The following is a 12,406-nucleotide window of genomic DNA, read 5'->3' as shown; positions in this document are numbered from 1 at the left end:
TTCTCCATCTCTTTCAATTATTACACAAAATATTAACAAAAACAAAAATAATTCATATTTGTTCTAAAAAAATATCATGAATCAATTCAAAAATATATATTTTTTAAATTTTGAAATGTATTTTATAAATCGAAAAAAAAAATTTCCATTCTTTAAATAATATTTTGCAACATCAGCCTCCCAATTGACGAACGGAAATTTCGAAGTCATTTAGTTATGACCCATGGGGCTCACTGTTTAATTCCTATCGAGGTTTTTTAATGGTTGACCCAACGACTCATTGATGCTTGATATTGACTTCGGACTCTGGCTTCATGTATAGACTAAGTTGAAGGACCAAATCCAACGAATTTGTGGTCTTGGTCTGTTAAAAAAAAGAAAAACTAAAGAAAATGATTTTTTAAAATCAAATATAATTAAAATTAGTTAAAATTATAAAATTATTTATTTTTTATATAATAAACGAAATTAAGTCAATATGTATATATATAATTCTTCTCTATGTTCTTCTCCATGTTCTTTCTTTTGGATTCCATCCCAATTTCACAACTCTACTCAACCCTCTCTACTTCCCCAACCCTCCCTTTTCTTCCTTCCTTTCCCCATCTAATCCCAAAGGTACGTCTTCTTCACATCCTCCTTGATTTCTGTTATTCCCTTTCATCTTTTTGGCCTGTTGATTTTCTGCTTTGCTTTATGTGTAAGCTCTGTCTGGTAGCTGTGGAAGTGTGGCAAAACGGAAGAATCCTTTCAATCTTGAAAGCATCTTCTTTCCCCTTTGTTGGGGGTTTACAACTTATGGAGTTGGTTTGAGTTATCTATATCTATGTTGAATTACAGTTACGCGTGTTTTTTCTCCCTTCTAAGTGCTTAGGTTGATGAGCTTTATGAGACGGGTTGTTTTCTTTGATCGGCTTTGCTTTTTATTTGCTTGACATTAAGTAGTGGGATTTGTATTGTCTATCGGCTTTGTGAGTTTGGGAAGGTTTTTATTTGGGGCTATGGTAAGTGTCATAAACGGAAAATTGATGAATAAGCTTTGAATGTCAAATACGAAACATTTAATAAGTTATTCGAAAGGATTTGTTTGGTTGTTGTTTTTAAAAATTATTTTAGAAATTAGTTTTTAAGAACATTTTTTGGTGTTTTTAGAAAAAAAAAAATTGTGTTTGAAAACTTAATTCTGAAAAGCAGGTTTTGTTTTTTAAAATAAAGAAAACATGTTTGATTGAGTTAATAAAAAAGCTTTTTTAGAAGAAATAAAATAAAAACTATATTTAAATGTTTTTTTTTTCAATTAACTTGATTTTGTAAATGTATAAATAATTTTTAAATTCATGTTTTATTTCAATTAAAAAAAAATATTCTGAAATTTATTTACACAAATTATAATTCTTATTAACTTTTAATAGAAAAAAATGAACATGAAATATGATATAGATAAATAAGGTAAAAATTTAATAAAATAAAAATTATTCAAATATAAATATAAATTTTATACCATTTAAAAATAATTATTGATTTTTTAATGTAATTTAAAATATTATATAAAAAAAATAATGATATAATACATTAAAAATGATTTAAATGTAAATATAATCTATTAAATTTCATGTAAATGAAATTTATCAACATATAAATGCATTTTATATAAATCATATTATTATTTATTAAATTTAATATTGCATATAAATTAAAAAATTAGGAGTTTTTTTTAATATATAAATTATAAATTACTAAATATTATTTTACCAAATATTAAATCGATATATAAATTACCAAATATTAAATTATATATTTATTATATCTGATGTTGCATTATAAATTATAAAATTACAATCTTACCAAGTTCTCCCTATCCCAACAGCCACCCGCAAATCCCCAAACCCAAAGCTCTCCCCCAAATCCCAATCACGGTCGAGGGTCGTCGGAGCTGGGAAGGAATCTTATATTCAATCCCGGCGTCGGCGACGATGAGTTACCATCCACTGGCATCGAAGTTCCCGCGGTTCGTCAATTGTAGTGAGGTGAAGGAGCCCTCATCCATCTCTCATCTTGTAACGATTGGGTTAAAACGGGAATACTACTTCTTCTTCTTCTTTAATCTTCATGGCGGACGAGATTGATGCTTTGAAATTGGGATTTGAGAATCTCAGAATCGGACTCGTCGTACCTAGCATCGGACTCGGCGCGGTCAGTGTCGAGGCGGATATGACTCGGCCGATATTTTGAACCCTGCCACCACTCCTTTCCCCCCTGCTGCAATGCACCGTCGCTCACGGCATCTCCACCTTTGGCCTTGCCCTTCAAAGCACCTCACGGTCGCCGACGCCTTTCACACCCACAACCATTAACTCACGCCAAGACCACCATGGTCAGCCAACATGGCTGCCATCTTCATCCTCCATGACCTTCATTTCGTGCTGCTGGAGGAGAAACCACATGTAGGGAAACACAAAAAACAGGAGAAGAAAACGGAGAACAGCTCTTCCTTGAACAGGTGAAGAAAACGACCAAATATGCAACATCACCCCCTTTCCCAAACAGGCCCTGTTTTTTGTTTTTGAAAATGGAAACTTACATATAAACAGTTGAAACACTTATAAAAAAAAAATATAGACTTCCCCTGTGTCTACAAATTATTTTAAAAAAATTTTAGGATTTGAGGTAGTAAAATTTTTTTAACACCTCAATTTTTTTTAATTGGTTTTTAAAAACCATTTCATTTTCAATGTAAATCTTTGAGAGTTCATGTATTTTATGGAAGCTGTTACTATGATCTGTTTTTAAAAACAGAAAACAAGAAGTATATCCAAATAGGCACTCAGCTTTATCTTTTGTTTAGGAATTAGGAGCTAAAAAAACAAAAATGGCCACTTTGGCTCCTAAACTAATTTTGCACCGTATGTCCCCTCAACTAAGCTATTCACCTACAGCCTTTCTATCTACTTGCTATCCATTTCACAAATGGTAAACCCCCTTTTTTGTTGATGCATTATGTCAAATATTTTAACCTCTTGATATCACCTTTAACTTTTCTTGACCAAATTGAGAAGATATGTATAGTGTTGGCTGCTTATTTTGGAGGAAAATTAGGTCCATTTGCTTCAAAAAATAGTTAAAAGCAATGTCAAGAAGTTCTTTAAAATGTTATGGGAACATGCCTAGTTAGTAAAGGAAGGGGTTTGCTACTAGTGAGATAGATAAAAAGTGGAAAGAGGGGCTAGAAGTAAGTCATATACTTAATTAAGGGGGCTAAGAAATGCAAAAATTAGTTTAGGAGTTCAAGTGAGATAAGGGGCATAGTTCCAGGGGTCCAGGGTATATATATAAAACTTAATATAAACCTAAAAAGTATTGTTTGGCATTGAGCCCTTCAGTTTTTCATTCATTTGAGACAAGGAAAAGAGACAATATAGGAGTCAATTTTTTCCTCTTGATTCCTTAGTAATGAAATGAGGGTATAAAAAAAATCCAATGACTGCAAAATCCATTATAATAAATTGTCTTTAGGCCCTCTTTGGGGCAAACTTTTGTTTATAGCTTTGGCTAGAAATTGAAGATGAAGCTAAAACTATAATAACATTAAAAGGGTAATATTGATATTATAAAAATGTCATTAAACAAGAAAAAAGTTCACGCAAAAGCCTAAAAGGACATTTATAAGAAGCAACATGCTCCTAATTACCCAAATAAGTACAAAAGCTTTTATTGAACTTAAAAAAATAGTTTTTTGGTTTATCATAAGTCAATCCAAACAGCACCATACTCTTTTTTTCCTTATTTTGTTTTTGACCCTTGACCATGTGCCCACAATTTGGCCTTCACAATTTTGATCACAACCATGGATTTATGGAGATAGTAAATTCATTGATGAGAAGGATTTAAAGAGTACCAAACAATTGAGGAGATGAAAGGTAAAAGAAGAACACGCCATGATTTACAGAATTTGTATAGCCATCTAAAGTGACTGGAATATGATGGTTGCAGAACTCTGGAGGCTTCTCTCTTTGACTTCCTCTGTATGTAATGGTTTTCATAATTGTGAAACCACTTCCTATGAGAATATAAATCTCTGGTGTGGGAAATTCCAAGCCCTAAACACCTGGCAAGTACCGTATACCCTTCCTTCTACTTTTAGTATGCATGGCTCACCTCCTTCGAAATAATAAAGAGGTTGGGATGCAATATAACCCTTGTGTTTGATCACTAAAGGAAGACAGTTAAAAATATTGATACATTGGCTGTGACTGTTTTTCTCTCCTTGTTGTTGACTCACTTCTTTATTCACTGATTCCACTCACGTAGAAACATATCCTTGCCCCCAGATAGTTCAATGCATGCCATTTTCTCCTAGATTTGTCTCTTCCCACTACCTGTTTCCAAATAAATTTACATATACATGATGTTCTATCACAGGAGATCTTACCTCTGTTACCTTCCTTTCTTGATTTTCATATAATTTGGTGCTGGGATGTTTTTGTAGGGATGGAAGTCTTATCTTGTGCTCAGTGGGGACCATGTGTTTCATTGCATTGGTCACTGGGAATGATGCCATTGAAGATGGAATTTGTCCTTGCAGCCCTGATATTATCTTGTTTTCATTCTTTTGTACTGTCTGATTCGCAAGGTATGGTGATGCATTCATTTGACATTCTGATTCAATTAGACAGCATATAGGTTATGCAAATTACAAATACTATTGTATTAGATTTATTAATTATTAGAAACAAGACTAATATATGCAAACTAGGCTAGTGAATATTGAATTTTGATATTAATTAATCAGGATTTGACACTACCGTGTCCTCTATCTCTATCCCCCTAGAAAAATTGGTATTATGTCCTAAATATCTTATTTGCACTTATTTATCTGCACTTCTGATATCGTAGCCAATAGTAATCATTCTAAGTGAGAGTCAGCTTATGCAAATGAATTGCAGCCTATGCCTAAACTCTTAAGTTCTAATCCTTCTCAAGCTGGATTGAATGAGAAGAAGATCGTTGATCTTAGGAACTAGGGTACTCAGCAATGAATTGAAAATTTTAATACAAGCCCTATTTGGCTGAAGCTTTTTCTCACTCTTGAATGGGATAATTTATAGCTAACCATTAAGTTAACATATTCTTTTTCTGTCATATTCCATCCATATTATCCATGGGATTTGAACCTGAACTCTGTTTATGATTCATTTGTTTTCTATCATTAGTGCTTATTTGTTTTATTTTTATTTGATTTGATTTTGTTTTGTTTTGTTTTTTAAAGACTATAGGGCTTTCTTCCCCTTTCTAAACCCTTCATTTAGTCATCTTCGTAAGATAATATCTTCCATGGTTGATTTACTTAGATCATGCCAAACCGATTCGTGTTTTTAGAACAATACAAAGCTCCTTTTTCTAAGCTGAACAGAGACAAGAGGAGTATGCAATATTTATCTATGCAGTGGATAGGGGTCTCTCTTTCTCTGTCTCTCTCCTTCTTCCCCCCTCCCAGCCCGATGAAAAGATGTAAAAAGATGATTGTGATAGATAGCTGGGTATGATGAGATGCAATCAATTGAATATATTTTTAAATTTGTTTTTCCCTTTTCTTCTACCCCTTCTAATGTTTGTTATGTTCCATTTCAGGAGATGCACTCTATGCATTAAAGAATTCATTGAATGCTTCCAGCAAACAGCTCATGGACTGGCACCCAAATGAAGTTGACCCATGTAGTTGGTCCAATGTTGTTTGTGACTCCAGTAATAATGTCATTTCTGTGTAAGTTATGTTCTTTCTCTTTCTGTTTGAGTTTTGACCTTTGTACTGGTAAACATGCTAACAAGTAACACCAAACGCATCGTTACCAACAGAATTGGCACTAAAAGATTGTGGATTGCCCAAGCTTATGTTCTCTACTTGCCCCAATCAATACCTTAAGTATTGTTTATGCTTATATCTATTATCGTTTGCAGAACGTTGTCATTCATGCAACTGTCTGGAACATTGTCCCCCAAAATTGGAATTCTGAACACTCTTTCAACACTGTACGTATGGAGTATATTGGAGAAATTACTATGAACTCTAAATCTTATTTTTCTGAATTTCTGGATGCATTTAATTGGCCTGACTCACTTTTCCAATTCCCAGCTATGAATTATGAAGAAGAATTGTTACCTGGAATACTGTCATCTTTTACATAATTCAAAATGGAGTAAAATTTTATATTTATGTATTTTCTGTATTATTTTCATATTCTGGAAATAGAAAATATCATGATCATCAGGTCTCATGTTTATTTTATGGTAATTGTTGATGGTTTCTTTTATGACATAAATGTTGGTGTGTCTTGCCTAACAAAAAAAAAAAAAATGTTGGGGTTTGTGTCTTATGTTTTTCTTTTTGGTTTTCCTAATAAAACTTGGATAGTTTTGAAACTCTAGACCTTGGTAGGAGTTTAGTGGATCACCTAGGGTGGGTATTCCTAAAAAAAATAATCCCAAGATAGTCGACTCAGTTGAACTCAATGAACTGCTTGAATTTGGCCACTTGGAACCTCTTTCACCACTCAGTTCTATTTGTGGTTATAACCATTGTTAAATTATAGGTTTTCATATCTTCTTAGGATCTCAGCCTACTTTCATTTATCTTTCTCTCATCTATTCAATGCCTTCAACTTGATTGAACCATTACTGCCTGTTGGTGGAGACACTGCTCGTCATTGCTCATGGCCAAGCAATCTTTGATGATTTTCACTTACCAAACCTCTAGTACGGAAGCAAACTCTGAGCTTCACAAAGAAATGATTATTTATTTTGAACATGTGAAGTTTCAGATATTTCCAAAGAAAGAGCAGAAATGGATGAGGAGGGATTCGGACCCCGGACACTGTGGTCTGTAGCCATGTGCTCTAATCCTCTGAGCTACAGGCCCCACCCCATCTCCACTATCTCTGCATAATTTTGTTGTTGGAAGATGGGAAACCCCTAAACTTAGAACAGAAAGTGAGTTTAGTAAATCCAGAAGTAAACATTTGTAGGTGCTATCTGCCTGCCTAGTATAAAGTTCTTCACTCTCAAATTAAATTCTTATTTCCATCATGCACATCCTTTGAGTTCAGCATGAGAAAGAAATGTGACCTGCAACTCTAACCATTTCATATTTGCTAAACAAAAATCTTGATGGCCCTGAACTAGTAGTAATAGTTGTATGGTTACCTTGGATTCATTAATTTTCAGTTATATAGTTTTTGTTAAATATCTTTCCTTTATTAATTGATAACCTAGCAAGATGATTATTACCCTTCATATGCTCTTACTTTTATGTTTTTGATTAATTAATACATGTCAGATGTGTTCGCTATGCACTATATTGCAAGGAAATGGCATAACTGGTGAGATGCCAAAAGAGTTGGGAAATTTGTCAAATCTAACAAACTTAGATTTGGGAAATAACAGATTAATGGGTGAAATACCATCTACCCTTGGATCTTAAGAAGCTACAGTATTTGTCAGTAACACCATCTTCATTGTGTTAAATATATATCTCTGCATAGTTTTGTTGTTGGAAGACGGGAAACCCCTAAACATAGAACAGAAAGTGAGTTTAGTATATCCAGAAGTAAACATTTGTTGGTGCTAGCTGCTTGCCGAGGATAAAGTTCTTCACTCTCATATTCAATTCTTATTTCCATCGTGTACATCCTTTGAGTTCAGCATGAGAAAGAAATGTGACCTGCAGCCCTAACTATTTCATATTTGCTAAACAAAAATCTCAATGGCCCTGAACTAGTAGTAATAGTTGTATGGTTACCTTGGATTCATTAATTTTCAGTTTTATACTTTTTTGTTAAATATCCTTCCTTTATTAATCAATAACCTAGCAAGATGATTATTACCCTTCTTGTGCTCTTCTATGTTTTTGATTAATTAATACATGTCAGATGTGTTCACTATGCAGTACATTGGAAGGAAATGGCATAATTGGTGAGATACCAGAAGAGTTGGGAAATTTGTCAAATCTGACAAACTTAAATTTGGGAAATAACAGATTAACGGGTGAAATACCATCTAGCCTTGGTAATCTTAAGAAGCTACGGTTTTTGTGAGTAACACCATCTGCGTTATGTTAAATATGTATCTTTGCACAATTTTGTTGTTGGAAGTGTGATTAGCTTTATCTTGCAATCAGGATTTTGAATCAAAACAATCTCACTGGGACTATCCCTGAGTCACTCTCAAGTCTTCTTCCAAGCTTGATCAGTCTGTACATGATCTAATCTCATATCCTATGCAGATTTTCTTTTGATTTATGTTTATACTGATTAAATTGCTGCTGACATTTATTGAATATTTGGAACTTAAATGTTTGTGTAATCAGACACTTTTATTCAGTATTTAACAGCAGTACTGAACCTATCTTTTCAGTCAGCTGGCATCAAATGATCTCAGTAGTCAAATACCCGAGGATTTATTTCAAGTGCCGAAGCACAAGTATTAACTTACTTTATTAACTCCTAATTTGGGCATTAACCATATTAATTTGTGATTCTTCGTTTATTTTGCTATGCTGTCCATGTTGCTCTCTCTCTCTCTCTCTCTCTTTCTCTCCCTGCCTCCCTCAGTCTGTCTCTGTCCCTTTATGTCTCTTTCTCTCTCTCTCTCTCTCACACACACACGCACATACATGCATGCACAGATACACATGTAAGCACACAGAGATGCGCACACACAAAATTGCCTCACAGAGATGCACACACAGAATTGCCACACAGAGATGGGCACACACAGAATTGCCAACATTAAACTTGTATTGATTTGAGTTGATGGTGCAGTTTTACAGGTAATGGCCTGAATTGTGGCAGAAATTTTCCACACCTTTGTGCATCTGATAATGATTCAGGTAACAGGATTATCTGTCTTATTTGGGACAACCCTGCTTTACAATAATGGAAATATTTTTCTGAAATTCAGTCATGGAATTTTCCTTTTCTTTGACAAGGTTAAGCCTGGGTTTCCTTTTTGTGACAGGTGGTTCTCACAAACCGAAAATTGGACTGATAGTTGGAATTGTTGGAGGACTCATAGGTCTTCTTCTTTTTGCAACTGTGCTGTTTTTTCTGTGGAAGGGTTCATGCAGAGGCTACAAGCGGGAAGTTTATGTAGATGTTGCAGGTTTGTGATCCTTTTAGTAACACACTGGTTTAAATGTCTGAATGGAGGCAATACTTAGTGCAATAATAATTTGTGGGCCTGCTTGATTGTGAAAGTGCCGTTCAAACTTTATGTATGACCAAATCATGGGAAAAGACTGAAGGTTGGATGAGGATGAGAAAACCAATGAGAGTCTTAGAAGGCAAATGCTAGTTCTTTGTAGAGTCGAAGTCCTTTGAGATTTCGACTAAGTTTGTTGAAGGTAAGTTGCTGGGCAAGATCATAGAGAGAGGTAGGGTTTTGGATTAGGTTCAGAGCCAAAAGTTCGGCTATGTTGTTGGAAAAGGTTGAGTCCTATTGCAAGTCTTAAGAAAGGTGTAGGTTCAGAAAGTCTTTGTTTGAAGGTGATCATGGTTCAAAGTCGTGGTATCGATCATTGACTTGGAGGGTCCCAAGGCATATCGGTCTCGGTGTCTTTGTTCAGTATCGGACGATACGCAAAATAAAATAATTAGAAATTTTTAAAAATTATAAGAAAATAGATATAATTAAATAAGCTTAAAAAAATTAATAAAACAAAATTTTGTTACATTTAACTCAAAGTTATTTATGATAATACTAAGAATTGGGAATTTAATCCTATCTTTGCCATATAAATACATTTAATTTATCATTAAATTGCATCTTATACCATCCATATCATTTTACTTTAGGGACTCAATTCTCATAATATGTTACCATTAAATCATATCTCATGCCATCCATGTAAATCCATTTAAAATGCATTTTTTACTTTACCAATTTGAGCTCCCAATCTCCCACCCACGCACACTACCATTGCTGTCAAGACCCACAATAGACGACACCACTTGCAATTGCAATTTGGCAACTATGCAAGACCCAACACTGGAAGTGGAGCAATTTGACTATGAGGGGGTTGCATTGTTGACGTCACTGGTGAAAGATTTAGTTCACTTGATGAGTCACCACCGCCGACCCCAAAGCTCCACTCTCCGATAATGCTCAAATTTTCAGGAAAATCAGATGAGTAAATCCTAAATCATGCTCTCATCCTTTGGTGGTTTATCCTCTTATTTCCAAATGGGTCATGGGTTGGGTTTTTTCTTCTTCGTCTTCTTTGATCTTCTCATTGATGGGTTAAAAGTTCCAATTTCAAAATCATGGGTGTTTGCTTTTGAAAGGGGAATCTCTCTCTCTCTCTCTCTCTCTCTCTCTCTCTCTCTCTATATATATATATATATATATATATATATATATATATAAAATGTTGTGATATTTTATTGTGGTTGGAAAGAAAAAGAGAATGTTTGAATTTTTTTTTGTAATCTAACTGAGTTAGCGCGAAAACTCAAAGGAGTCATCCGAGTCTTATTGATTATGTGCCGAGTTTGTGCATTATAATGTGTCTAGTATTGGTTTTGTTGCGGTAGGTTTCAAGGTGGATACTACTCAGCTGAGTTGTATTGGACTCGATTGATACTTTGAACCATGAAGGTGATAAAAGCTTCTTATTAGAGCTTAAGAGGAATTCAACAAGCAACTTCCTTTTTTGCCTTGTTCGTTTAGCGAAGGGTAGGTGTTTTTCTCTCGTGTTCCCCAAAGGTAGAGTTTGGTAGGGGGATGGTCGTTGCTCGCTAGTAAGCTTAGAAACCTTGGTGTAAGATCCACAGACAGTCTCCTTGTAGCTTTCGAGGATGCCACCTTGATTTAGGGAGTTTCAGGAAGAGGTTTGTTGAAGGGTCTTCTTTTGCAAATATAGTTATATATGGCAAAAGGGGTGTATCTGAGGTTGCAAGGATTCAAGTGGTGGTGGGGGGGGGAGAGGGGTCGATGCGCTTAGCAAAATGCAAGATGTAAGGCACTGCTTAGTGGGTAAATGGGGCCATGAGGAGATCCCTTCTCTTCTTTCCTTAAGATTGTGAGCCAAGTCTTATTGGCATGTGAAAGGGGAGCTAAATCTCACGTTTTTAAGTGGTCCTCTCATCCTGTTTGAATTTGAGGTTCACTCAGGGGTGGAGAGAATTTTTAGAGAAGGGCATGACTGGTAAAAAGGAAAAAGCTTTGGCTCTTTGAATGATCTCTTAAGGTAGGATGCTCAAAAGAAGAAGTGCATGTGTATGAAACTTGGGTAAAAATTTTGGGTCTACCATTTTTTTGTGGGACAAAGGCTTTTTCAAGGAATTTAGGGATGCATGCCTCTGGTGGATTTGTAGTAGTGGATGAAGACACTGCTAATTGTCACAAGTTACAGTGGGCGAGGGTCTTGGTGAAAACTAGAGGTCCGTATTTCCTGAGTAGCTTATGGTGTGTGGTGGGCGATTTGTGTTTTCCATTTCTCTTTGGTGGGAACTTTCTCTTAGGGTGTCGGTGGTGGTGCAGTGCAAAGTAGAACAGAAATAGAATGTAGGAGATGAAGTGGGTGTTGCATCACACGTGTTGGTGAGAGTAGGGTGAGAGGCTTGTTCTTTGGAAAAAGTGGATGGATGTGTGTCGTTTCCCAAGAGGGTGGGAGTTCTGTCAATATGAAGTAGCCTAATTTCTCTGAGCCAGTGCAGAGAGACGTTGGTGTTGTGTTAGCTTTTGGGAGAGCAGGCTTGGGTCGACTTGCTAACAATGTCAAGTTGGATGAGCGAGTTAAGCCTCAGAAAGGATTTCTCCTTTCTTTGAAGACTTATGATGCTCTAGGCCTTGATGGAGGGGGTTGGGTGAAAAATAATGGATGTTTGGGATGGCCTAGCAAATGAGTGGGCTTTAAATTCAAAAATGACCTTGGCTCCTCTAGGGCTCGTTTTGGCTCGCAAAAGGAGAAAGACTCCTTTTTATAGACTAACATGCTTTCTCTCAACTGTGTTGAGGATGAGGATGACGTTTGCTTGTTGTTCGAGAAGAGATTTCCGGTTGTGGTTCTCCCATGCCTAGTTGTCATAGATGAAGTGTTAGTGGAGGAAGCCTCGCGTTTTCTAGGTCTGTCATTTCTTTCCTCTACTTCTCTTAGGTGGGATAATCTCTCTTCTCTTTTCCTCTACTCCTCTATCGCTTGCCTCGTTCCAGTTAGAGGAAGCTTTGGGGCCATTGGTTCGATGGGAGGATAAGAGTAGAGCCCTTTTGGGAGGAGTTCTAATGGAGCCTGAGCCTTTGAGCCTTTGGGCTAGTAATAGAGAAGGAGGATCTCAATGAAGGGATCAGTTACAACACCAAAACTAGAGATTTGATTGAGGGGGTTCCTACTAAGGGCTTGTTTGGTAAATTGTTA

General features: G+C 35.7%; 1 protein-coding gene across 11 annotated transcripts in view; it reads left to right on the top strand.

Moving 5' to 3' along the window:
- Positions 1-488: 488 nt before the first annotated feature.
- The window catches only part of LOC104878487 (probable LRR receptor-like serine/threonine-protein kinase At5g10290), a 37,229-nt gene continuing 25,311 nt past the window's right edge, over positions 489-12,406 (top strand). For 2 of the 11 annotated variants that reach the window (XM_059738507.1, XM_059738505.1), the window contains exons 1-9: positions 513-839; positions 4,487-4,630; positions 5,629-5,761; positions 5,956-6,027; positions 7,940-8,083; positions 8,171-8,245; positions 8,407-8,472; positions 8,814-8,881; positions 9,010-9,153. In XM_059738507.1, coding sequence (XP_059594490.1) covers positions 827-839; positions 4,487-4,630; positions 5,629-5,761; positions 5,956-6,027; positions 7,940-8,083; positions 8,171-8,245; positions 8,407-8,472; positions 8,814-8,881; positions 9,010-9,153 — 859 coding nt within the window. In that variant the 5' untranslated portion in view covers positions 513-826. Of the gene's footprint in view, positions 840-3,792; positions 4,109-4,486; positions 4,631-5,628; positions 5,762-5,955; positions 6,028-7,939; positions 8,084-8,170; positions 8,246-8,406; positions 8,473-8,813; positions 8,882-9,009; positions 9,154-12,406 lie in introns of those variants that run through there. The other 9 variants (XM_059738506.1, XM_059738509.1, XM_059738508.1 and 6 more) reach the window with 9 other exon arrangements.

The sequence above is a fragment of the Vitis vinifera genome, chromosome 7 (genome assembly GCF_030704535.1).
Source record: "Vitis vinifera cultivar Pinot Noir 40024 chromosome 7, ASM3070453v1".
NCBI lineage: Eukaryota > Viridiplantae > Streptophyta > Magnoliopsida > Vitales > Vitaceae > Vitis > Vitis vinifera.
The sequence above is the reverse complement of the archived record's forward strand: the minus strand, read 5'-3'. Positions and strand labels throughout refer to the sequence as shown.